The sequence below is a fragment of the Ooceraea biroi genome, chromosome 1 (genome assembly GCF_003672135.1).
Source record: "Ooceraea biroi isolate clonal line C1 chromosome 1, Obir_v5.4, whole genome shotgun sequence".
NCBI classification, from domain to species: domain Eukaryota; kingdom Metazoa; phylum Arthropoda; class Insecta; order Hymenoptera; family Formicidae; genus Ooceraea; species Ooceraea biroi.
The window spans coordinates 20,658,613-20,686,606 of record NC_039506.1 but is presented as its reverse complement, the minus strand read 5'-3'; the positions used below and the strand labels follow the sequence as shown (position 1 = coordinate 20,686,606).

At 46.5% G+C, this 27,994-nt stretch overlaps 1 protein-coding gene across 1 annotated transcript; it reads right to left on the bottom strand.

Annotated features, from left to right (window-relative positions):
* Positions 1-28: 28 nt before the first annotated feature.
* On the bottom strand, positions 29-26,659 carry LOC105278530. Its single transcript, XM_011337681.3, has 13 exons — positions 25,321-26,659; positions 24,742-24,967; positions 19,760-19,875; positions 16,931-17,167; positions 14,448-14,599; positions 7,745-7,961; positions 6,714-6,875; positions 6,011-6,205; positions 5,394-5,503; positions 3,663-4,060; positions 3,269-3,520; positions 2,704-3,016; positions 29-1,760 (listed from the first exon to the last, which is right to left on the bottom strand). The coding sequence occupies exons 1-13, from the start codon at positions 26,143-26,145 to the stop codon at positions 1,586-1,588; spliced, it is 3,378 nt and encodes a 1,125-aa protein (XP_011335983.2). The 5' UTR covers positions 26,146-26,659; the 3' UTR covers positions 29-1,585.
* Positions 26,660-27,994: the final 1,335 nt, after the last annotated feature.

The window sequence follows — 27,994 nt, the reverse complement described above, 5'->3', positions numbered from 1 at the left end:
TTAATTCCAGGGAAAATAGTGCGTAACGTTGACTTGAAAATAGTTTATTTCATGCGAGTTTCAATGTACAAATGGTATACACGATATATATTTTTATATACGGACAAGATATTTACATGGGAATCCGAGCGATATGTCCACAAATATCCAAGAATATTTTCCGCAGGCACTCGCCCGTATCCAACGGGCTAACTCTCGACTCGCGGACTCGCTGTTTCAATCTTCAGAATGCAAGCTATGCAAAAATTAAATGAGTGTGGTACCAACAGGAACTAAGTGAGTTAATTAATAATTATCGCCAGCGGGAAGCTGAATTAATGCCGCGCGTTACTGCAGCTCGCGACTCTCCGAGCATCTTAATAGTGTAATTGGCAGATCTTGCAGTAGTAAAATCCAGAATTCCCTTCAAAGTTGGAAATATCTTCTAAAAGCTCGAGGGAAGGTGCGTGTTTGCCTGCATTGCGTAGTCTGCTCTTTGTATCTTTGAGGGATTTCTCGACGGTTCGTTTTAACAGACTGCGTGTATGTGCGAGCGAAGATTTCTCATCGCGCAAACCCTCCAGAAATTACACGATGAGCTAATACCATTTGGTCCCTGACGTGTGTATTTGCTTTCATAATTATCACGTACGGAAGCCTTGTTACTTGGCGGCGTGTCTTCTATGATGAGATCTGCGCTGCGCGAGATAGCAGATTGAGTAGTATCTACATCGAGGGCATCCAAATATACATATACATATATATGTATATGTATAGAACACCGTTATGTATGCAAATCGATTCGCGAGATTGATCGTACACTTTTACGAACTGTTCAGCTCGAGCTCATCGTAAAAGCGGAAGCGCCTTTTTACATTAAGCGCCACGCCAGTGTCGCGAAAAACTAATTTATGCAGTACTAATCCGCGTGTCGAAGTTTGCTCCGAAAGAACGATGAGTCGATCTCTTTTGGATACATAAAAAAATGCCATTAATTAGTTTTGTACTCCATCATTGTACATTTTTCATGAGGTCATAATGGAACTTTGAGACAACGCATGCTAACGATTTATGAAACATTAATTAATGCTTATCGTAATGCTGATCTAATCTGATCTTAGCATCATCGCTTGTTAATTCACGTTTGTTAATTCGCAGCGATAGCGTTTATTTTAAGCATGAATTATATTTCCTAGATATAATACATCAAAACTTAAGGACCACGACGAGAAACTCTCTGTGCTTCATCTTAAAAATACCAATACTGATTTCGTGTTTTAAAGAGTATCATTTCGCTGTACCTATCATCCCTAAATCGCGGCATAACTATCGAACAAGAAAAAGCGACGACGCATCGCAGAGACCAATTCCGCAGACACGAAACATATGTAGAATCATATGCAGAATCGGCCACGTCACGTTCAGAATTTCTAAAACATGATTTACACAAAATTTGCAGAATAAACGGCTCTCTTTCGTTCGAGCGTGAGATTCCTTTGTGCACGATCATCCGTGTGCATCGTCCCGCGACGTTGACGTCGGCGTCGGCGTTGGCGTCAGGGTGGCCGATGTGCGGAGGCAGCGCGCGAAATGTCATAAAGTCACATTAAGGACTATCCGGTGCGTTCTCTCGCCAGGCCAATATCGTATTCATGTCGGTGATGCCACGCGTGCTCCACGGCTCGAGCGGATCCGAGGGTGACGTCGGTGGCGAAGCCGTCTTATTCCGCTCAATCGATTCTCCTCCGTGCGCCGGCACCCCTATTTCCTTGGGCGATACCCTGCGCATGCATCGTAAAAAAGCGCAGGCCGATTAGGCAACCAGTCGATCCGATACCCGTCCTATGCAGGACGTTACCGGATGTCCCTTACGCTACAGGTTCTTTAGGGCTTATACGGGCTCAATTTTTCCTTGCGGCAATATGAATGAGGATTATCAGTACTGCTTTCAAAAATGTGATGCATTTTTTAAATCAATGTCAGAATTGGTATTGTGTTCGAGTAAAGATTAAATTAAAGTGTATCTTGCTCGAAAACCATGATTTCATCATGAAACCATGAAATCATGGTTCTTTGTGTTTTCGTCGTTGTGCCTAAAAATATCGTCATATTTGATATCATGATAGTCTGCTCACGGAAAAATCGAATTCAAATGGATCGAATAACATGCAGTGAAAACTGCGATGCGACGCGTTTTGAAACACTCCATGTAGTCAGTGACACGGGACAATTATTAGATGGAATTTAATTAATGCGTTATTCACATCATGTCTGTTAACACGCATACCATTGATTATTGTATATTCGGGAGCTGCAGATTCCACTTGATCCGATGGTTACAGTTAGTCAGAGCGATATCGTTCAATAAATATCACTTTTCGATTGGTGCGACCTATATCTATTTGATTGACGTGTAAAAATTATATAATTTCTTTTTTTCAGCACCGATATTATATTATTCATGTCTACTCAAGTATATTTTCATAGTTGCAAATGTTTTATGATGTGATTTATCTTTAGCGCAAAAAATATAATTTCTCGTTTCCATTTAAATCGTAAAAGATCACTGCAAAATGTATGAAGCGCATTCTATTTCATTCACTGCGTAAGATATTTCAGTATCTATTTTCAACTTTGTTGCGGTGTGTAATCTGCATTGTTATTTCAGCGCACAATTGTTGAAATTATCATAAAAACTGTCACAGCTTATCATGATCCCATTACCTGTTTTTAGCTGTTTTCGGCCGACGTTTCTGGATTTTATCCGGTGGCTTGGTAGGAATGCTGCCATTCTGCTTGATCTCCGACTTAATCATTTCGCCGGAAGCCTTTTGTCCTTCGGTCTCGTTATGGTTCGACAGGTTCTCTTCCGGATCATTCAACAGCGGTCGATACCGTTGATTTCGCTCGATGGACGTGGTGGACGAAGAACTGTCATCATCCTCGTGACGTCGAGATCGTCTCGATGTGCTGATGAATCTGTTGTTCGCTGATTTTATCCGGCGAAGGCGAGCTTCGGTGCCGAGCAAATTATCGCCTGTGAACAACAATGGACAATTATCTCGGCAATTTATAGCGACGTGCGATATTTATTGGATCGCCATGGAAAAAATTGAGATAATAAATAATTAGAGAGTTATTAATTATCACAGAAATCATGTCGACAAATATATCAGGCGAAGCGTAGTAAATCAATCGAATGGTAATTAAATATCCACCAAATTGCGAACGATAAGAGAGAACAAACGACACACAAATGACAAGCTACGTTAAATAACTCTTCGTTTACCGCCGAGATCGTTGTCGCTGGACTCCACGAAATATTGCTTCTTAACAACGACGGGTTTCTCGATGGTCGGCGGTGCTATCATGGTAAAGTGCGCGAGAATTTGCGGGTCAACCATAGCTTTCATCGAGGCTTCGCTCGTGGCCAGGGCGGACTTGGCCATTTGTAGCAGGCTCTCGTAGTCCGCTGCAGTCTCGGACGCAATGGCGAGCTCCAGGAACGGATCCTCGACAGCTTCCTTGAGCGCTCTCGTCTCTGCGTTTCACAAGTTACTTAATTCCTTGCACACGTACACGTACACTTGAGAATCGCGCAATGCGCCTCGCGTATTTTAGACATTGACATCGAGAACGTCGGTTTGCAAAGGGAAACCGAATTCACGACTGTCTGCACTTACGATTCGCGTTCTTCAGGTTCATCGCCTCGACGTTCACGGGGTCGATGGGTCTGTCGATTAAATCCGTGAGAGCTGACAATCGAGTTTCCTCCGTCTGAATGGGCTGTTTGTGCGGCTGGAGGCTCGTCGTCGTCGTCGTCGTCGTCGTCGTCGTCGTCGTTGTCGTCGTCGTCGTCGTCGCCTGCGGATTATTCGGCGTCGTTTTCGCGTGTTGCTGGTGGTCGGGCGCAGCTTTTGGTGTGGTCCTCATCTGCCTGGCGTCGATATTGGTCGGTATGCCCTCCGTCGCGGTGGATAAGTCAAAGTCATGTGCAAAGGCCATTACGTCCAGAGCCGCGGTCAGCGCATCCCCAAAACCTGCAGTAACTGCCGACACTTGCGGCTGGCCGGCATCGGGCCTGTAATGCGCGTGAAATTATTGCGCGGCCGCAACATCCCGCGGTCGGATTGATGTATCTTGCGAAATTCGCTGTCACGTGTTACATCGAGTCGCAATTATTATAATGAAGGACGTTTCTTGAATTTGACCACCTCAAATTTAGCTCGGCATTTGAAATAACGTTACGTATGTTTTTTCATCAAATTTGTATGCGCGATTCATTATTCACAATTTTCAGAAAAAGATATCGGGACATGTTTCGCGTGGTTAATGATGCTAAATAAAGTTATCGGTCAATTTTAAAACATGAAATGAGAAGTTAATGGTCAATATTGTAAACCGTGCCAGAGATTACGACAGTAATTTGAATCGATATGCTCGCAGGGTCGCGTAATTAGCTTCGAATTAATAATGAGCACGAAAATGTCCAGAACCATGTTCAGCCCGGCTAAATGATCCTGCAGGATATTGAATGATTGATGTTTCTGATGTAAAACGGCTGATTTTTCTTCCGATATGTAACGTGCATCTTACAACCTGCAGAGATATTATGTAACGCATATCGTGTCGAGCCTCATAAATATTTAATAGAATCGAGACACGATCACGTTCCGCCGCGCCGCTCTGGTATTACGCGTTTCGTTGTGTTCGCGGAAGCGTAGCCAATCCGTGAAGGACTTTGGATGTTTCTAGACAACGACGATGACGATGACGGTGGCATTAGCGGCGTGTCCGGATTGCAGTCGCCAGGCTCGGACGGAATTACTAGGTGATAAAAAGTATCGTCCAGCTCCGCGCGTGCCCCTCTGACCGTGACTCACTCTCCGCACACAAGGGCGATCGTAAATCTATCTGTACGCTGCGAGTTACGAACGTGAAACGGTCGAGGTGCGACAGGAAGGAGAAGCGATCGAAGCGGATTCCCTCGTTCCTGTCGCACGGAGGTGTATAACGTAATTGTAAGGGTGAGTCGAAAATGTGACCGAGCAGAAATATAAGAAGAGAAAAACTGCAATTGTTTGAAATGATACATTTATCATTATGCAAGACGCGATAAATATGTGACACTGAAACGCAGTTGGAACAGCTGATGAATATATTATAAGTCCGGTTTATGACAGCAAAAAGAAAATAGAGCGAATAACATAAATATAATAACAAAAATATTATTTTAACTGTAACGGATATACATTAATATGTTATAAATATAATATTACTGCAACTGCCTCGAACGTGAGAAATAACGTTGCATAGCGACATGAATATTTCAAAGTGACACCGAAAGTTGCTGAAATAACGGGGGTAATTTCGGAGAAATACGGTATGATGAGACGCGATGAAAGTATCATTACCTGACTCGCACGGGGGTGGAGAAGGACGCGCGACCCCACATTATACGGCGGAGCTCCTCGCCGGTCATACCTCGTTTTCTCAGCTCGTTTATCGTGACTTTTCCAACCCGCTGCAAAAGTGCGATACATGAAGCAGAGTCAAAATCATAAAGATAAAGTCATAACATCGTTTAGTCACACCATTGTCAATGAAGATCACATCCGCGAATACTTTCGACGCCCGTTGCTTGCTCCGAACAGCATTTAAAGCGGCATTTGAACCACCATTCGCAAAAGTAGCCACGTTCCGTTTGCCAGGTGATCGCGAGCGTGCAAAGGTCCTGTGACTCGATGAATCGTTATGACAATTAATTTTTGATCAACGCCCAGCTAAACAGTTCGCGTGATTATACTGTTCCGACGAAATTTAGTACAACGTAGTAAAACTCGGCCGCGCGCATTTTACGAGAGTCGATACCAGAACCCGTGTCAGTCGTATCGACGCGGGAGACGGGGGGCGGAATACACCGATAAATAAATTCTGACGCTTGATGCACGGATGCGGAATAAATCTTCAGATACGCATCGCCGCCGGCGTGGGCACGAAAAAAAAGAATAAATATACATGAATAAATCACCTTCCAATTAGTTACGGCACCCTTCCGCTGCTTCGCCTTGGTCTTCGATTTGCTTTTAATAATCAGCACACCCCTCTGTTCTGACGCGGGATTATTTGGCTCGCCACCCGCCAGCTTGATGCTGTACTCTTGCAGATAATTGTGAGCATTTTTCTGCGACACGGCGCGCTCCAGAGATACCACGATTTTCGCCCACTTGAATCAAGAAATAAAGAATAGATGTTTACATTAGCGCGAGTTTACTCGTGTAACAGAATCTACTTGTGCTATTAATTTGTGTAATTCGAGATATATCTGTAGCATTATAAAAAAATTAAGCAGCTGATGCTTGTTGTTTAATAATGAAGACAAATATAACTCTAATCCAATCTCTTGTCATTGTATATTTCACAGTTATTTGGAATAACTAACTAATGCTTTAAATAATTTCCATCAACGACTGCATTGTATGAATGATCGACAATAATACCTCAAGAATCTCTGTCTTTATTTCATATTAAAAATGTCGACACAATTTGCTTCAAAGTTTCCAACATTTGTTTCCAACATTTTATCATTCACTGTACTGGATAATTAGTTTGTATTCTATCGACAGACACACGTTTCAAGGATATCTTCTTGATAAATCCACTTAAATATTTGACGGAAATTGAATAATCACGAGACAAAAACAATCGCAAACAAGTCCTTTTCAAGTACCGACCTGCTTGACGAATTCCTTCTCGCTTTGCTCGATAACGTGTGCGTACGTGTTACCCATCATGGCGATCAGCATGTTGAGCAATAGTATGGGTACCATCACCATAAATATTGCGAACACCGTCTTGCTCAGGATGGGATAAGTCGTGTTGCTCAGATCCGCGTACTGCAACACGCGCGAATAAATGCAACGGGATAAACGCCACACCGCGGTAAATCGTCGCGGCCGAATGACGCTGGACGATTATATACGCGGATACTAATAAATAAGCGACCGCATTGCCGCCCGATGTTGCGTGCCTGGCCGGTGCGCCGTTGGCGGAAACACGTAGGATTTTCGAAACGGAAACTCGTATTTTCCACACTCTGCTCGCGCTCCCTCCCTCCCTCGACTGCCCCCTTTTAATTCAGCGCAACGAGTTAATCGTTATACGGACTGCGAAACCGAGCAATGATTTTTACAGGCAGACAGGCGGTATTTTATGCAGCCGACTGCTCGTTCGCGCGGACGAGCACGCGACTGGCGTACTAAATCTTTAATTTCGTTCAGGGGGGGGAAGGGGTTGAAACGGGTGGCAAAAGCGTATTGTAGTGCGTATTTTGTGCGACACGAAATTGCGCGTGATTGAAATCGAAGATTCATGGACTCGCGAGTGCGCGTCCCGGCGCCGATGAAAAACACTCGGGGATGGCGTTTAATAATGCTCTGACTCCAACGTGTAACAATTAAACTAATGTCTGGTGATGTCGCGACACGTCGCGGACCTCAGTTGACACCCGCGACAGGCGGCATTTGACATCGGATGACAAATACTCGCTCGCTCAACGCGGCGGTCTCGCAAGCGAATGCGAGTGGATCGGGTGAACTTTTCGGGAGACCATTTAGTAGTGTGGCGTGTGCACACAGAGTGAGAGAAAAAAGAAAAAGGGGAGGATGGAACGAGAGGATGCATGTGCGTGCAGAGATAAAGGAAACGGATGGAAACGCGGTAGAAACGATCGCGCCAATAGAGCGGTAACCAATGGCGAGCTTACGTTATAATCGCCGAGGGTTATCTGAAACAGTGCCATCCAGGTCGAGAAGTAGGAGTGGTAAAGGGACGATTCCACGCCGGGGAATCCCTTGTAGAGGAAGTAGAACGATTGCGAGAATCCGAAGAGCATCACCGAGTAGATCATGCCGAAGGTCCGCATGTCGCCCATTATCATGCTGTACACCATCGTGACGAATGGACCGGTCAGTCGAATGGCTCTGCAAAAATAATGTAAAATTATATATGATATCAGCTAAATCGAAATGTCATGATTCTGCACTCGTGACATTTTCTTCGTGATACCCGCGATTATGTTTAATGATTAATGCAGCGGTATCGTCGGTATTGGTATCATTATCGTCGAGCTCGTAACCCTCGAATACGTAGAAATTATATACATATAATTCTATTATTAAATTATAGGCTATCGATAACAAAATGATCAGTTAACAAGTTAAAAAGTTCACGGCTTTGAACATTTGATATCGGAGTTCAGTGTAATCGCGTTATCATATTTCGCGTTATCAGTACATACATATGTATAAAATTCTATTATATATAATTATGATATATACTATTTATAATATAATTTATAAATAATATATACCATAAAAAGGAATGCATGTATACGTTAATGTATAAAATTCTCTAAAACCATCTCGATCTCGCAAGGATCGCTGTCTACTTTGTCCGACTAACAGTTAACGCTTTAATCGAGTAACGAGCAGAGCTCGGAAAGATTCCGGGCTCTCGTTCCGCACGGATGTATTTCGAATTTATCTGTGCAGGTGCAAGTTCTATGTGTTTAACGGCGCCAGGCGAAATATCATTATCGCCATTACGCGAATGAGCTGTCGCGTCCCATTCAGCGGTATTCGCGCGTCAAAGTCCGCCGGAAATCAGTCTATTAACGTCATCGACGTCGTTCTCGCGCCCGTGCGACACAAATACGAACAATATTGCGCGAGCACAAAATCCGCCGTAAAATATTTGCGGACGCGCGCGTTCGACATGTTATAATGACACGTAATTCCACGTTAATCTGTCAAAATGATACGACTGTGCGTCTTGTAAATCACACCGATCGCCGAAAAGCTAAATCGTAATGTCACGATTCCGCGAGCGGACGTATCTTCTTCGCGATTACGCGCGATTACGCTTAATGACGATCAATGCAGCGTGGTATCGGTCAGCATTATCATCGTGCTCGTCCCCCGTATGACCCCCGAATACGTAGAAACGCGAGCGATTCATTTACGTCAGGGGGTTTTTTACAACGCTTGTTTCTATGAAACCGTCCTGATATATCATTTGCATTTGCTGGTATTAAATCACACGTACGGCAAAGGCTCTCGATAACGAAATGATCGGTTAACAAGTTAAAAAGTGCACGGCTTTGAACATTTGATATCGGAGTCCGGTGTAACGCGCGTTATCGCGTTTCCAGTAGACGCGATAACACGCGAATGGGTCAGGCACGAAAAGCGCCTGTACGGCAATTCGGTGTGCATAAGTAAACCGCTCTTCTTACACGCAGCTGAAATTTATAACGAGCAAAATAATTAAATGCTAATGACTCTACCCTCCAGCGGGGGAGGTTCAAACACACTATATTGATTAATCCAGAATGCTTGATAATTATATATATAGATAATATCTGAATATTATCTATGTATACAATGTCTTTTTGTCTTCATTAATCTCATGAAAGTCACATATCAAGTAATTCTTTGGTAACTGTGGTGCGAGATTATGTAGACGCAACATGAGTAACCCGGAAATTATTCATATCTTGATTATTCGTGAATAAATTTCGATAAATCGAGAAGAATTTCGGCAAATCGAGAAGATTATAAAATTACGAAAGGAGAAGAATCCATTTTATATGTACAATATGTAGAGCGGTTTAGATATTTAAGAATCCTTTTGATATTTCTCTAGTAACACAGCGTGCGAGGAACAATTTCATTTTTAGTTTCCATGTTATTGATTGCATTAACTTTGTAATGCTGCGGCATAAGTAAGTTACGAATGCTTTTCGTTATCGAAATTGAAATCGCGACTACTGTTATAAAAAAAGGTTGAATTGAAATAGCATATTGTAGCTCGTCGCTAATCGAGATGACTCATTAAAAAGATTTATCTCGACATTCCTCGACGTAGTTCGATGTAAATCGAATTTCTATCGCTTACAATAATTTATAGAAAGTGGAAAAAATGGGTAAAATGTATTTACAAATATGCTTTTCTTGTTTTAGCTAACTAATAATGATGTACATAAATGCAATATGTTACCTATTGTGCCTGATTTACTTCCACATACAATACACGATACATGAAAAAATGAAAAACATAATAGTCCCGACTTATTCCTCGTACATTTTACATTTTAAAATATTCGATTTGTATCAAGCGTTGGAAAAAAAAAGGTGGATTTGAACCGCATTTGTGTGCGAGCCCTCTAGTCTCCTTCGCTCGACGATTTTTTCACGCTTTGAAGACCGCGTATTTGCGCTTCCGCGACGATACGATTACAGCGCGCTAAACGCGGCGTACGCACCGATAAAATCAAAACGATTCGTAATCCGAGACTCGCGGTATCCGGCGTATCATATGCAGGCACAATGGGGGCGCGAGCCGGAATTCGTATCGGAATCGTAGGACGAGCGATTAAAATCGATGCCGTTACCGGCATTCCCGTTCGCCGGCAACGGCCGCGCGAAACGAAAGCTTTTTAATCCCGACGCCGTATCCCGCGCCCGTCGACAGACCGACAAATTTTTCAGATTCGTCATTCGGCCGGGATTAAGATTGAAGAGACCCGCGTAGAGAGCTTCGCTACGAGCGAGCGAACGAACGAACCGACGTGATCGACAAATAACGGCGGAAAAGAGAGAGAGCGAGAGAGAGAAAGAGAGAGAGAGAGAGAGAGAGAGAGAGTCTCCATTAAGTGCGGCGACGACGTCGTCATCATCGTCGTCGTCATCTTCGTTCAGTCGGTCCTATCCTCTTCCGCTAATCGATGAGTGACCTTATCTTGTCAAGGGTTACCGGCGCTCATAAATCTTCCGTCTTTTTCCCTGGAGTAAGTTCAAGGGGAGGCTACAGCCACGATAGAAAAGACGGTAGTGCGAAGGAACTCTCCCCCCAGTACGTGGCGTACGCGGCACCGGCACCCTCCGGTGTGTAGCGGGCGCAGTATAAGCGATGCAACTCGGGGGATGAGGGATATAACGTCGTTGTCCCGGGGTATCGCGTATACGTTGTCCCGGGAAAATCAATAGGGACGCCGACTTCCGCTCGGCAAACAAGACTCGGCTACGCGCGAGTTTTCCTCTCGCTGCACTCGAGTGTACTTCGTGAGAGCCGGGGGCTCTCGCCGTGCTCTTCCTTTCTTTCTGCCTCTTCCCTCCACCCCGTTCCCTCGTCCATGGTACTCTCCATCCTGTGCAACCATCCCGCGCGGCAATTATGCCGGATTAATACCGGACGAGATACACCGTATCGGTCACGCGACGACGGATTGAACGGAGCAAACCGCTCCGGATTACTCGCCGTTGTAATCAATAGCCGACCGCCCGATTGGGAGAATCTCAAATGATCTCGCGATAGCATTTTAAGAATTATTATGTCGGACGGAGTCGTGGAATATTCTGAAATAAAAATATAATTATATAAAAGAGATTTGGAGCGCTTTGGTGTCCCGATATTCTCTCTCTCTCTCTCTTTCTTTTTTTCTTTCTTTCTTTCTTTCTTTCTCGTTCCTGCAATTTCATTTAGGACGAAGAGCCCGCGACATTACGCCGCGCGCGTAATTACTGTCCATCAGGATCCTCTTTGGAGACTTCCGGCGTCACTTCGTTTCAAGTACGTGTAGGTATTACACGCGCGCGCGTAATTCCTCAAAGGCGCAGCCTCGCTCTCTCGAGCTGCCGCCGTGTGTTTCTTATCCTCCATCACGGCTGTCGTTCGCCTGGCAATAAGCCGCAGTCACGCCTGAGATTAATTTCGCACAAAATTTAACGAGGGACCTGCTACAACCGCCTCTAAAATTGCGGCCTAAGTGCTTTACGATGTACCATTTAGAGAGGCGTCGTTTTACGTCTGTTTAAATTCAATATACACTCTTTGCGCGCCTGCACAAGTTGCAGGAAACTCCCCTTCGTTACAGCGCTGGTTCTCTCTCTCTTTCTCTCTGTCTTTCTCTTTTTCACGTCCTCTAGAGCATCTTATACTTTAGGCACAGCTGGAGGGCACAGAAAGTAGGAGCACAAGATCCGATGTAGCTCTTTCTCTCTTCTTCTCTTTCTCTCTGCTTGATCGTTGATAGACTTTGCACGTCTGGTCGCCTGCTCCAAATTTCAATTCCAAGGGAAAACAGAAATCTGGAGAATAGAGATCGATGTAGCCTTGCATCAACAAAGAGCACAGAGAACTGATAGCAATAACCTGAAGCTCGCAGACAAAGTTGCAGGATTAGAATTCGTCTCTAATCTCTTTGTTGGCGAAAGGAGTATGGAAAATTGTAAAAATGTTGTGGTACAAAACCAATCGTTATGAAACTTGACAGAAACTTAGTATGAGGTAAAATATGAAGAAATCTAACTAAAATCGACCGGCTAAATGAGTGGATCCTGGTCAAAAAGCAGAAAATGTGTCCAATGAATCGTGTGGCGGCAGTGCCATTTACCACTTATATAATCTAATTTTGGCAATAATATAACATTGTTCGTGAATGGCTTCTCACAAATACTGCAGCTTTGTCGACTAAAATTAGATTATATAAGTGGTAAATGGCACTGCCGCCACACGATTCATTGGACACATTTTCTGCTTTTTGACCAGGAGCCACTCATTTAGCCGGTCGATTTTAGTTAGATTTCTTCATATTTTACCTCATACTAAGTTTCTGTCAAGTTTCATAACGGTTTTGTACCACAAAATTTTTACAATTTTCCATACTCCTTTATGATATCAACGAAGATTAACATCACTGCAATAACCATGACTAGACTTCGGTGGCAAGAATGGAAGCTTAGATGAACACGAGAGTGACAGTGAGAGATATAATAATTTAAAGATAATACTCTTATATCTCGCTCGCTGCAGAAGATCAGGAATAAAATTACGCTTCGAAATTGCTTTTAATAAAAAACTACGATGACCAGAATAACATTCAATAATCGCTTCACAGTTTGCACCGAAATGGAAATGCTAAATTGTCACTGGCGTCCATTCGGCCGTTCAAATATTCAGTGAAATAAACAATGCATGCCTTTACAATAGCGGAATTCTGCTACGAGTTCTCTTCTCGTCCCTTCGAGATGAGAAAACACAGCGATAATGTCGAATCGAAGGTAATGCCAGGAGAACGATCGTTATCCGAGCCGCAGAAAGGCGGAAGCGACGAGTGGCCGTTGGCACCTATCCGACATTCTACATCGGCGAGATGTGGCAGCTCTCGGTGTGATATTTACGTGTCGGAGAGTGCATCGGAGCAGACCGAAGAGTTCGCCCGAAAGGAACAGCTGCAATCCGGCCGTCCCCTCATATTCACGATGTCGGTCACGTAGCTTTGATATCGCGTATTAGGAACGTATAAGCACAATGCGAGCGCAAGTTTCCCATCCTCTCTTGGCACGTCTCTCTCTCTCTTCCTCTCGATAAACCATTTGTCCCGTTCTTCGCGGGAGTACGTACCACGGGGGAGGCGTCGACATTCGTCAAAGTGTCGTTAAGCGGAGAAGCGTTTGTTAGAAACGCGCGCGGGTAACAAAGGAAGTCGCATTCACGACTCGCGGAAGTTTTCCGTCGAAGCGGGAAATCCTGCCAGCAGAATGCACGTAATGATTCTCTGTTGTGAGCTGCACGCGGATCAGTACGCTGATACCCGCGTTGCTCAAGAGGGTGTTCTTCCTCTTGTGCAGCCGTCAAAGTTATCGTAATATTACGCCAAGACATACATTTTTACGCACGGTGCGAGGATCGCGCAAGATCGTCGAGTGAAATTTACAAATTTATTTCTCAAGATTCACGGTACATTTTTAAAAAGATGTTTTAAAAATATACTGTACATTTAAAAAAAATTTTTTAAACAATCGTGAAAAGGAGTCAGTTTATCAGTCTATCAAAGATGAAATACGTGGAGAACGCATTCTATAAAAATAACCGTACATTTTTTTTTGTTTGCACGAGCCCTGCCCTCGATACTGCGACGTTTCTTTTTTTTCCCTCCCTCGTCAGTCTACCATATTTAGCCCGTACGCTTTTTTTGCGATTACGTAAAAATAGCCGGTCGCGATTATTTTCTGCATGCTCGTGTATAATTCCAAGATGCGCGGCGAGACGGTGCATCCATCCGAAGAGTTTACGGGATGCAAGATTCATCCGGTATTCACCCCGACAAATTACGGCGGGTATGTACAGGTGGCCGTAACACGGTGGCTCGCACGTGGTGGCGGTGGTGGTGGTGGTCGTCGTCGGCGGAATTGGTGGTGGTTGCTGGTGGTTGCAATGCTAGAATGATGCGTGGAACAAACGGCAGGACGAGTGCAGGGCGACGAGTGCAACGAGCGGCGCGACCAGCTCTCGCGTAAATTGCGAGCACTTTAATTCAGCCAGCCACCCCCACGTGCGTGTGCACGCTCGCTCGCCCCGGCCTGCCCTGCCCTGCTTATCCCTTCGGGTCTTTGTGTATTACTTACCCGGCGAAAAACATGAGGAGGAACCACGAGCCTGGCAGGGCGAACACCAGTATCGCATCCTCCGCGTGCCGATTGCCGGCGATACGACATGGAATGCACGCGAGAATGAGCAGATTGCTGATCGCGAATATCAGCTTGGCCGGTTCGTGGCTCTGAAATGCAAATGCCCGCGCACGAGCGGGCGGGTTACGTTAGTCGACGGCCGCATGCACCCTTGTGCAACGTTGTTTCAGGAACGTCCGCAGGGAAATCGATATTTTCGTGCAATTTCGATCTGCCCCAGCGTTTACTTGTAACGGCCCGCGTTACTGTCGTCTGCGGCGATAACGCGCCGCGCGAGTTCCGTTAAATGTAAAACTAAAGGCGGGAGGACAAAAATATTTTCCGTGTATATACGGACAGTAGTTGCGCCATATATATGTACATCTGCTTTAAGAGTATTTCATTTTCGTCACGGCGACATGAGATTTATTCTGGGGAAAAATTATTCTTGACATAAGAGATACGAAGAGGTTCTTTCTACAGGAGGAAAGGGTATCGTGTTGCTGTACATCGAAGATATTTTAAAGCTTCACATTTTTTCACGAGAAACCTTGGCTGCGCAATAATCTGCATAATAATCACGAGGTTAATATACGGAATTCAGCATTCAGCTCATATTTGTGCATAATCGGATGAAATATTTTTATCCACCCGTGCATCGAGTAAATTACATATTGCGCGACGACGATTCGCGGAGTACGTTAAACGTTTTTGAATCATCGCCGGTATTAATTACCCGCGAATCGAAGCGGACGCGCGGCCTGGAACTCGCGTTTAATAATGCAACGATATAGTTTACGCCGCTCCGATTGTATTGGCGTGATGCGGCGTATGTGTGCTATTGATCCAGCATAAGCAATAACCGCCATATATATATGCTCTCTCTTAATTGATAGATGCGGAATAGATAACCGATAGGCACGCTGACATTTTCGGTATTTTCCCCGCAGGTCGCTGCAAGAATAATTCTTAATCGGAAAATATATGGCATAAATTACGCGGCGCTGTAATCATCGCCGAGTTGAAGATAGATCGCAAAGCAGACGGGGAAGAAATTTTAATTAAATTCTGTACACAATATCGCGTTTGTTTTCTTCAATTTCGGGAGAGGAATTTTGCTCTTTACTCGAAGGCACGCATCGGAATATCGGCTTTGTCGAAAACGCTCTCGATGCGATCAATCATTGGTCACACATCGACAGTGTCGTTTTTAAAATATTATCCCTATGATATCCAACTATAATGTGACGTAGCAATCAAATTATAAAATCGGTTATAATGACATTGATTTCTAATACGTCTATTAGTAAGAGGTTGTATAAACGTATGTATGTGTATGTCCTTCAATGAAACTCTAAATATCACAATGAAATATGTATGAAGTATAAATACAAAAAATATCGATCTAAATGTTCCTTCGGATTTTCGATATAAATAAAAGGCAAACATCCAAAGAAACCCTCTGATTGATCCAATATAACGCGATACAGTTAAAAGCGTTTGCATTCATAGTAGAACGGAAAACAAAATATCTCTGATAAACGCGCTTTTGACAATATCGCGTTTGACGTTAAATTTGATTTATTATGAGTCCAGTAAACACGAATTAATTAACTGTCATTCGTAATTGAACGAAAACTCTCTTCGATACGCTGGTAAGCTCTGAGTGAATGCAAGTTAATAAAATGAACAAGAGGGAAAGAGAGACAAATAGAGAGATAAAGAGAGAGAGAGAGAACCAATCGTCAATACCGCTATCGTCGTTGCGGCTGTACCGCTACGATCGTAACGCTCGCGTAATCGCCGAAGCATCTTTTCCTCTTATCATTATTCATTAATGCGTGAAAGATTAGTGCCATGCTTCCTCGGGCGGTCTCGGTGCATCCGTCGTGATCCGTTACAGTTCACTAGCTTTTGCAACTACGATTTGCGCAACCGGCTGCACTTAGTCGCATTGCCGGCACCGAAATTGCACCGTTATTCATCGACATGGCGAACGAAACAACGGGACATTCTGATCGCGATCGGGAGAAACGCCAAAAATGATGCGGCGACGAGAACGTTCCAACTCGCTCGAGATTTCCGACTCACGTTTCGCTACGTGATCGATCGTGATTCGATTCCGAGTTAATTACGTCAGAAGAAATGTCACTTGTACAATTGGACGTTGAATCTTGTAATTGCTTCGATTTCTAGCGCGATAACGTCAAATTTAGATGTAGCGCATTTATTCTCAAATCACGGATTTCTACCAAATTAGATAAAAATTTCGAGATTATTTCATTCTCAAAAAATCCTGCTTTAAAATCTCGGCTGAATCTTTTTATTCTCTTTTTATTAAAACTTGTTGGTCTCCCAGGCCGCGCGATTTCGCGAACGAACGATGAACAGTGAAAGGTTTCACGGGCTCGCCAACGCGGAAAAGATACTTTCGAGCCTACCAGTTGCTTGACGAAGGATAGCGGGCCGACGTTGATCATCTCGCCGCCCAACTGTACCAGGATGTAGCCGAGCACGCTCAGGACGATGCAACACTCGCTCACCGTGCGGATAATCTCCCTTATCTCGGTGGGCCACTGCAGCAGGGGGACGTCCAAGTTTGCGGGCCTGCAGTACACGGCCAGGGACAGCGAGAGCAGGTGGAACACCAGGATAGCCAGCCGCTTCAAGAACTGCAACTTTTCATCGGGGAAATAGATACATCGGCGTATGCACACCGCGGGAAAACTTTCCGCATCGATCGGCCAGGACGTGAGAGCAAAGTTCTACAGGCGGTGATGTAAAGGGGTGGGAATACGCGCGAAAATATCGCCGGTCCCGCGGCTGAGCTCGGGGGTAGCCGCTCGAACGTTCGACGTGGATCGATTGTCGGTGTCGTTTCGCATATCCCGCGTATTTTGGTTGTCCGTTCGTCCGCCGAGAAGAAATTTCAATTAAACTCACCGCGAGAGCGCCACGCGAGAATTACGCTTTCAGGATAACCCGGGACGTTCGCTCTGCGGGACACGATAAGGGATATCTCTCTCTCTCGCCCCCGTGCTCCCGATATCGTGCCTGTTTGCTCCGCGAATGATGCCAATTCCGCATGCAAATGCGGCGGAATTCCGAAATTCCAATCGGCCGTATGACTTCGGTGCGGTTCCGGCGTGATCTCGCCGGGCAAATTTCGTTGTCCCGCGTTTGTCATCTTTCCTTTTATCTTTGCCCTCTCCGCGCAGCGCGAAGCATCCCACGCGTTTCGTTAGACGGATAAACGCGTCGTTTTACAGGGAGTGCATCCCGGAATCGACCCCTCGCGATTCGATAATAGGGGTATCGCACAAGCGTGATATGGGGTTTGACCGTAATACCGCCGCGTCTGTATTGCGTCTGAGCGACGTGCGGTCCGAATGCGGCCGTGATTAGTGCCGTAAATGGGACACGTTATATGGACACGGGGCAGTTATAATATGCGCGATACGATCGAGCCCGTTTGCTGATCGTCGGAACCCCTCGACGTACGATATACGAAGGCTCGTTTGTGATGCGATCGTAATTGCAATCAGCCCGACCGACCGCCCGTATAACTTCGATGGCTCCGTCGTTTCGAAATCACTGGCACCACCATGGTTACGCGACGGGAATGACTTGAAATAATCGGCGCAATTATACCGCCATCGCCGGGAGCCTCATCGACGTCACTCGACCGATCAGACCGGTGTTAATCGTTTGAAATCACTCGAAAGAAAGAGATAGAGCGAGAGAGAGAGAGAGAGAGAGGAAAAGGCAGACAGATCCTACTTGACGTCGCGCTGACCAACGGGATGGTATCCTGGAATCATAGGGATGCACACTGGCATCGAGCTCGCTTGAAAATTTCATCTCAATTTCGAGCAAACGCTGCGTCAACTTCCTCCCTGAAATATTCACGTTTCCAGCTTTTAACGGCATCGCGTTTCCCTAATCGCTGCTTGCCAAGACTGCCCGATGTAGCTTTGTTGACGCGACAATACGAAATTAAATTTGCGGACGAATTTTTGCACGCAGAGAAAAGTCGAGATGCTTGACATTGCGAGTGACTTAAGCAGCTTTGCAAGGTAACGGCGTTACTTATCGGCATCCGACAACAGCGCACGAAAAAGCAGCGCGACGTAACGACCTGCGAGCTGCATTCTTGCTGCACCGTAAGCCGATCTTCCTCGAAACGATCGCGTATAGATCTCCGAATGTATGATTCGTTGAAATTCAAAATTGTCTGTTGACAAATGGAAAATATCTTTGATTTTGCATAATATAAGCGTGCTCTGGCGAACGATGAATTTTCTGGCGAGTTTCAAATCGATTTGTCTTCGATTACCACTTAAGAGAAGATTTAATTGCTCACTTACAAAGTTACGGCGGGAACTTATAACTTTGAGCACGACCGATAATAATGTAGATCAGTTGGGGTGCACTCGATCCCGAGTGCACTTTGTTCCAAAGTCACACGTATACATATAACACGTCGATCGAGCATCGCTTGGGAAAACAAGTGCAAACTACTGGCCGACTACTCGCTGCGATCATTCGCTTGCTAAAGCGCTCGTTAACGCGAAGCTCTGTTCACTGCGCAAACAAATGGTACATGAGAAACATAAGGATGCAGAGTTCGAAGGGCTGAAAGAAGCGGCTCCCGTTTTCGGCGCGCGCTGAGTTACGTGCGGAACATGAGAAGAAGAGGAATTCCTCTTTTGTTCGGTCTAAGACTCGGGTAGTTCTATGAATACCCAATAGAGTTACAAGCCCCCCTGTAGATAGAAGCTGCCCGCGTCTACGTTTAGCGAAAGAACACGGTAAATCCTGAATATCAAGATGCCAGACGCATCGATAGCGTAATTCCAGTTTCTCGGCTCGGCGCTCGCGTACACGAAATTATTAATTTCGTTACGCACAGAGTTACGTGTAACATTAATTTCCTATTATACAAAATTACGTGAAATGATTTTGTGAAAATTTCATTGAAACGTTTATCACAGAACGCGATTTTTCGAGTGCGGAAGGGGAGGAAAGAAATAAAGAGAGTAAGTATCTACCACTTTGCTTTAAAGCAGCGTGCGAAAAAATTGGCTATCTCAAATGGCACTAAGCAGCGAATTAATAAAAGATGAGCTGAGCGTGCGATCTCGGGTGACTGTCGTAGGCAGAGTCGCTACCTCGTAAAGGTGAAAGAAAAGATTCCAAAGTATACAGCAACGTCTTATAATCCGACGGAAACGAGCGGGGGAAACGCGCCATCACGTGGACGCACTTACTCGTGCGAAGGTCTTCCATTTTTCCTCAAGTAATCGCTGAATAATGCCACCGTCCAGCATGTCCAAGTGCTCCTCCTTCGTGCCGTTCAGAATGATAAATAGCGCGGAGTTCCAGTCTGAAATAGAAATTCGGGGAGAGCCATTTGCGGTTAATGGAACATCGCTTTAGGGTTTGCACCGCGATAATTATGGACCCTCGCGTTGGTGAGGGTGCATACGTAGCACGGTGTGTGTACAGGTGCGAGCTCCTTTTCGGCATTTCCCTCGTCGGCCTCTCACCCCGCGGTTCCGGTTCCCGGCGCATCCGGCGGGAAAGTTTTCCGCCGTGGGAGCGGAAATTTTCCGTCGCGACAAACTCACGGCGCTATTAACGTTTCATCTCCAGGAACGCGGTGTCCGCGGTGTCGGTCCGCGGGATGAAGAGCCGGAATTTTCGACGGCGAAAAATTTCGGTTGAGCGACTCTCGCGTCGTGGCCGGATCCGCGACGGTCGACGATCGGCGCGGTCGTGGCATTTAAATGTTTGAATGACGGTTACCGACTTTTAAACATTTTAGCACGCGATCGATGTAGCGCGCGCCTTCTGCTCCGCCGAATCGCGGCCGTGCAATATTGAGCGCGACGCTCACAACGTGTACACACGCTGTGCACGGGAGGACTCGGTTGGGCGGTATCGATCGCATGCATCTGTCGTCGCATTTAGCCGGGCGCTTTTGGCGCGAGTGCTAAAGTAATTGGAACTTGGAGGATTGTATCCTCGGGAGTCCTTAATTACCGCTCGACGCTTCTCGGCTCTGTGAAGGTCTGCGCAAGGTAGCTTGACCCGTCAAAAACATCGTCCTCCGACTTTGGAACGTCTAGACGGCTCGCGCGGCTCGTTGCTCCGTAACTCTTCAGCATTCCGGTCTTCATTAATATATCTATCTTCTTTTCTTCCCCGTGAAGGCGAGTGTCACAATAAGAACAGCGCGGTACCAGGAAAAAGGTAGAAAAAGACGAATCGAGCGGAAAACGGAATACCGTATCCTGATAACGAGCGATGAATTGTGAGGATCGCGTAAGTGCAATAGATTTTGCCCTGTCTGATCAAAGTCCTCGGATGATTACACATTTATAATTCTGGAGAGGAGATGGCTCAGATCCATCTTCGTTGGATCACGCCATGCCGAGTAGTTACGCGCGTTACGACACCGGTACCGATACCTCCGATCATCCGGTCTTTAATTTTGCACGACTGCGGTTGATCTACCGATATCCACGGCGAAGTTTCGCGTGTCCGTTACCGCAGCGCGTAATTATATCTGACTCTGAAGCCGGGGTCTTTCTCCGAGCTTCTTCAGCGCGCCCTCGACTACCAACCCTCCGGTAACCTCGGCCGGACGCTGAACCGAACTTAAATAACGCAGCACTTTGAAAGTGCTCCCTTGGATCAGCAATAATTATTTCAGAGACTCCGATCGCGCGTGAAAGTTAATCAGCGTGTTCGAAGTAGATCGGCTGCGGCGGATTTAAATTTGCATCTCTTAAATGGCGACGTTAATGCGAGAAATACGAATACCCACGTTCGATCAATCGAAATAAGGTCTGAGGTGTTTAAATTTAAGGTAGATTATTAATACAGCCTCTTCTTTTTATGAAAAAGTCAAGCTGTGATAACATGAGATCCTTGGTTGCCGCTCGTTTTGCTGATACGTGAACTCGATATATGAATATATTATACGTGTATATTTAAATTTTTGGCCTACAAGATGAAGTACGATCCTCATGGTCTGTGTAATCTGTTTTAGAGAATAAGATTGATTTGTTGTACTGATTTTGTATCGACTTTATTTGCATGAGATAATATCTTTGTTTATCTCGTCTTTATGGACTTTGTCAGCTGTGTCTTTTATTTTCTGAGACCGTCCTGGTTATATTATCATAAGGACAATAATATGCGGATCTGTGTGCCGGATGCTCTTGAAATAGACGTCAGCGCGATCTTTTTCTTGAGTCGACAGGTCAATAAGTTCTGATATCGGAGTTAAATAATGCAGGAAAAGAAAATTTCGTGACATTTTAGTGAATAATCAGAACTGGCATGTCGGTAAATTTGGAAGTGGTTTTTTCACAATAAGATTGTTTTGAACAAACTTTGAATTTTCAAAGAGTTCTTACACTTTTATCATGTGTCCTATCGTTTAACTATAATTGTGTAAATCATCGACATGCACATGATGCTGTCCAGTGTCTTTCCTGTCGCAGCAACGACACCGGAAGTCGTGAGAATGACATTTTATACGAGAGTGACATTTTACACGTGGATACCTGGATTAAAACTGGGGGAAAAAATGTCGGCGTACGACGACGAGGGAAATGGCTTTTCCGCTGAAAGCACAACCTTTGACCGCCGAGGCTCTCTCTCGGCCAGCCGCCGACATCCTCCGACTCTCGCTCTTCCAACTCTCGATCCGCTCTCTCTCCTTCTCTCTCCTGCTTTCTCTGGCCTTGCTTCAGAGTAATTAAGCGTGGTCGTAGGAGAAACCTGCCGAAAGTTCGACCGTCTCGCCGCAGCGCTGTCCTCTCGTCGCCGCGGTTACTTTCCTGCATCCGGGGGTTTCGCCGCCACCCTTCGCAAAATCGGATGACGCTCGTACCCCGACGGAAACGCCCGCACCGCGGCGAGGATCGCTGGAGTAAGGCGACGGAGTAAGGGGATGAATCGAAGGGATAATGGATTCCGAAACTAAATGAAACGCGAGCTCCCGGCGCCGCGCCCGGTCGCGCCGGCTAATCTCGAAACTTCGTTAAACGCCCGTAATTGCATCCCGCTGCGACCCACCGCGCAGCCCGGGCATCCCCGTCGCGGATCCGTCTCGCGGTGCACCCCCGCGCATGACTCGCGCAACCCCTCGGGGTAACAACGGGGCCCGCGACGACGACGGACGCGTCCGCTTCGAACGGTGATCCCGCGTCCGACCGCGAACTTTGACACAATTTCGCGCAAGTTCGATTGGCGGTCCCCTTAAAACAGAACGACCCGCAAAGCGCCTGCGGTTCTTTGTTGGGAAATTCCGGCGGCGTGACAAACGTGCGGGTAACGTCGAATTTCGTCTCCCCGGAGGGGAAAATATTCCTGTGGATGTATCGGCACGCACGGCTGGCTCGCCACGCGGACGCACGTAACTCGCTGACAATTTTTTATTGCGCTCAAAGGGTCGGTTACTCTGTCAAATCGAATCGATTTAAGACCTGCGCTGAAAGCTCCCGGGGTTCCGCGTTTCGTATTTGCACGCACTGCCGAATTAAAATTTCAAATCCGAAGGTTTCCGACTAAATTGCATTTCAAAAGTCTCTTCGGCACCGAATGAAATTTCAATAGAAAAATCATTTCTGGCGTCTGTGTTACAAAATTGTAAAAAAGGGGAAAATGCAGTTCCTCCGCCGAATTGTCCCTCGGATCATTCGCGCCTCTGTTTTCATTACTGCAGGCTCAATAGTGACTTCTATGGGGAAATAGGCTCGTATCATCGCGAACGATCAGGCGAGCGCATTAATGAAGCTTGATAATGTACAAATCTTTCAGCAAAACATGCTGTATACATAATTAAACGCGCAATGGCGTATAAACCGTCGGCCTCAAATTATATTGCCGTGCAGTCTGCATCACGCGTCCCGCAACGATTTCATTTTATCTCGCCGGATTCCAATTAAATGAGAAATCGACTTCCCGGTTCTAAATTACGTCAAAACAGGGGAGATATCGACGCGGTAACGATGGCAGAGTAGCGGCGATAACGAGCCAATATCGGCCGATTTTTACCGGAGAACGGCATGTTATTCGCGCTCTCGCACTATACGCGTCGAAGGCAGGGGGTAGAGGGTGGCTGGCTGCTGGCAGTATGGTTTACTACCCGGCCGCGTCACACGTTCGACGTGTAGGGAAACTTTGTAAAATTTCTTTTCTTTTTTTTTCTTGCTTTCTTTCTCTCTCTCGCTCTTTCTTGCCAGAAACTTTGCAACCCGATTTTGCCCTCGATTTTGCCCTCGTATCCAATTTTACGGGAGAGGATCCTCCCTTCCTTGTTCCCGTTCCACATTGGTCCTCTGCACTCCTCGCGCAACCCCTTCTCATCTCCTCTCCTGTCGCCGACACTCGCGTCGCAATTTTTGCTCTATCCCCGTCTTCTTCTTGTTGGGTCGCTTTACGCGAGGACAAGCCGTACGTCGGGAACCGTGAGGACAATTTTACATAAACCGCACATATGATACAGCGCAAAGGAAAAAAGGAGGAACCCGACGCGGAATAATTCACCGAATATTCCGAAAACGTACTGGGCGAGATACCTCGTTCCCGACTGGAAGTATGTTGTAATATTCGAGATTGAAAAATGAGAAAGGAAAAGGAAGAAAGAGAGTCGAGAGAGAGAGAGGTGTGGAATGGAGCAGAGCAATGACTTATCTCGAGGATAGCAGGAATGACACAAAATAGAATAAATCAGCAAACTTATGCTAAGAACAGATGAATATTACATGAACAATTTTGCAAACTAGGAACCAAAAAACTCAAAAGATCAAAAAACCTGAAAAGAACATGCTCCAGAAATTGCTCTCAGCAAAGAATACTATCCTGCAGGAGAGTGCTTCGACTAACCACTTCTTCGGAGCAACCTAGAGCAGACTAAATTTTTGATAGATAGAGAACGGCAAAAGAGCAGAGAGAGAAAAAAGAGAGAGAGAGCGAGCGAGGAAGAGAGAAAGTCGAAAACGCTATAGAGAGGATGAAAAAAGGCCGACAAGAAGCTCTCATCTCGTGCAGCGCTGCGTCATTGCGGCACCGCTACCATATCGGAGCATCCCGGCCTTGACTCATGGCACTTAACTGAGGAATATGCTGAGGACAAAGTGAGGGCCTACTCGGTGGCACACGAGCCGGTGGACCATGGATGACGATTCCCGTATTGCCCGGACCGGGGAGTAATTTGATTAGCTTTACGACGTACTTGTTCTGCCGTCGGGCAGCAGCGTGTCGAGAGCGTTGAGAGGGTATGCCGAGCAGGTGATATTACTGTAACGCCAGAACTCCTGCGCGGACAGCTCCAGCATCTCACGGAAGACCTCGGCACGCCCCAGCTGGCAGGCAAGTGTCAGCGGGGTCAGCCCGGCCGCGTTCACGATCCCGTTGCGAGCTGGCAGCTTCGGGTGTCGCAGGGCATACCCGAACATGTCCTGCGTCAAATAATAGTTCCCTCTGGACGAGCCGTTCGAATTAATTAACCTTACGTCGCTATCGAAAACGAAAAGAGTCTTAAAATGAATCAAATTCAAAAGATATTCATTAAATGAGGAAGAGCAAATTGTGCGACATGAGCAAGAAAACCTGAATATCAATATTGAAATATCAAGATAAAAATGATTGCGAAGAAAAAGTTGAAGGATAAGTATGAAACGATAAGAGCACAATTTCTAGGAAAAATACAAATGAGAAGAGCTGTTTGATAAGCTGCATGATAACCGAGAATCCCAAAACATTAAGAGATGATTATCTGACACTTGAAAAATCCTTCCATCAGCGTACGCACCAATTTATCGCAGACTACGACCATGTGCAGGATCATATTTCCGAAGGAATCTTGCTCATCAGGATGCGCGCCGGAGTCGAGCAGCAAGTTGTAGACGCTCTCGTTGGCGCAGCAGGCGGCCCAGGCAAGCGGGTACTCGCCAAGATAAGCGAGTCCCTCGTAATCGGTGTTGCGTGCCGGATGCATCCGCTGCTGATCGCGCGGCAGAAAGAAGCTACCGATGGCACGCTGCGAGACAATCGCGCCCGCCTCGACCAGGTCCTGCACCAATTCGTTGTTGTTGTAGGCGATCGCCAGATGCAGGGCACTCGCGCCTAGGTACTCCTCGCCCTCGACCACATCGATCGCCAATCGCGGGAAGCACTTGAGCAGCACGCGCGCTATCCGTGTGTGCGTGCGCGTGTCACATATGATGAGCACGTGCAACAGGGTCTCACCCAAGGAGCCTCGGTACTGCATCTGCCAGCAGGCCTCGTGGTCGCGCCATTGTGCGAGAGGATCGAAACGAGAGAGCGAAGCCTCGATGGGCAGCACGACCTGCTCAAGGTCACGGAACTTCCAGCGCAGGTACTCGGCTCGATTGATCGTCTGGCCCTTGCCATCCGCGTACATCAGCACGCCGAACTGTTCGCGTATCAGCTTCTCCACTTCGGGCTGGCCGCCCTGGTTGTACGCCTCGATCAGCTCGCCGCCCTTCTTATAGTTAGCCAGTCGGTACAGCAAACACTGGTCCTCGTTGCTGGCCTGGCTGATCACACGGTCGAGAATCGAACCGGCGTTGACCTGGTCGCCGCGACCAATGCGGCACGAGCAAACGCCACCCATTCAGACATGTCCCCGTAGCCGATGTTCGGAGAGAAGTGCGCCGAGAAGCAAGGAGAAGTCTTCCCTACTGCTCGTTGCCTGTCTCCCTACTTTTTTGCTGACTGTACCTTCTGGACGAAGACGTGTTGGTCCAGGATCCTCTCTTGATGTCGTCCAAGATCGACCTCTCACCCGCCTGATCGCCCCGTTGGCTCTCGAGGGTTCGCGGACGTTCTCAAGGTCGAGCGATGTGCCATTTCCGTCACGATGAAGCGAGAAGCCACTTCGCCGTACGGCTACTCGCCGTCGACTCCATTGACATAACACTCGAGAGATTCTCTTATCCTCCCCGACGAGGGCCCGTGGCGTGGCACAGCTGGAGAGCGACAAGGAGAGAACGAAGGGGTGCTGGCGTTCGCGCTATAGCAACCGGTCGGATCCATAAACGGTGCCTGGTGCTGGCGGACACGGCAGGGTCACCGCCGCCGCCGCCACTACCACCGCCGTTGCTGTGAAATTGGGGGCGTTTTTATGGAAGAGAATTTGTCAGAGATACGAGCTAAGAGGCTGCTAAGAAACGAACAGGTGCCACTGATGATTCCTCACAAGTCCACAAGACAAGTCATCCATTTAGCGTAATTTCAGGGCGTAATTTAAGCCGGGTGTGTCCCCCTATCACCCAATTCGAAGACCGTGACTTGCGTGGTAGCCCACATGTCGATCGTACGACCTTAACACACTTTTCTGGCGGCCGAATATATTGCGAATGCTTCTTGAGGCCGCGCGCGAGGACGAGTGCATTACCGCGTGAAAAAATTTAAAAAAAGTCAATGTATCTCTTTTGAAACGTGAGGAGATACGCGAGTTGGAAAAGTGGGAATTGTCCATCGCGAACAAAACTAAGGTTTACCGTGTGGGACTACGTGTAAGTAGACAAATGAATACGGTATTAATGAAACTCCAGCCGAGATAAAAATATTAATTGCATTTCTTCGTTGTTCCACGTACGTGCTCGTCCAGACCTGGTTTCGCGCTTCATTACGTCCCATATTTACGACAGGAATGTTGAAATCAATTTCCCCACCCTCTCCCCCGCTATCCCCTGAGTCCACATAAAACAGTTACGCACCGCGTGCATTCGTATTTAAAGTGCATTCGTATTTAACCGAAACGCGGCAAACACTCCGCTGCCGTCGAATTGGAACGCGGAATAATGCGAGCATTGTTGCCTAGCTGCCTTCTAAAATTACGTGCGACGTAGGACGTGCTACACAAAACACCGCATTGTCAAAGGAATTATACCACGACCACGCGATGCGATCATCGAAGCGATACGCAACTGCTGATTCCTGCTGAGAAAAATCGCCGCTCGGCGAGGAAAGATCGGAAAGATCGGAAACGATTCCGCACGCTTCGAGACGCAACTTCCCATCCGCTTATTTCATCGCGGCCGGATCACCTGTCCTCGTTCGACGAGCGGTGTGTATGGTCAACGTATTACACGCTACGGTCACGCCATCCTGCAAATTAATGCCTCTCGTTGTCCGGCGAACGACAAACGAACAACGAAAAGAGTACGCGCCGGATGGATCGAATGATTCGACCGCGATGATGCAACCGCGAGCGGATGCGGAATTGCAGCTGGCGCGTATCGTAATTCGCTCGCGCGAATCGTGCGGTTCATATGCAAGCAGGCATACTTTGCCAACATTTAATGTTTTCGCAATCGGAAGACTCGAGCGCGAAGGTGAGCGGCATGCGCTTGCGAAAGTCTGATCGATCTCGACGATGGAGCATTTTTAATTTGTTGCTGATGCTCACATTTCGTTGTGTCATTATATTTTATTGCATTGCAATAAACAGCGCGCTC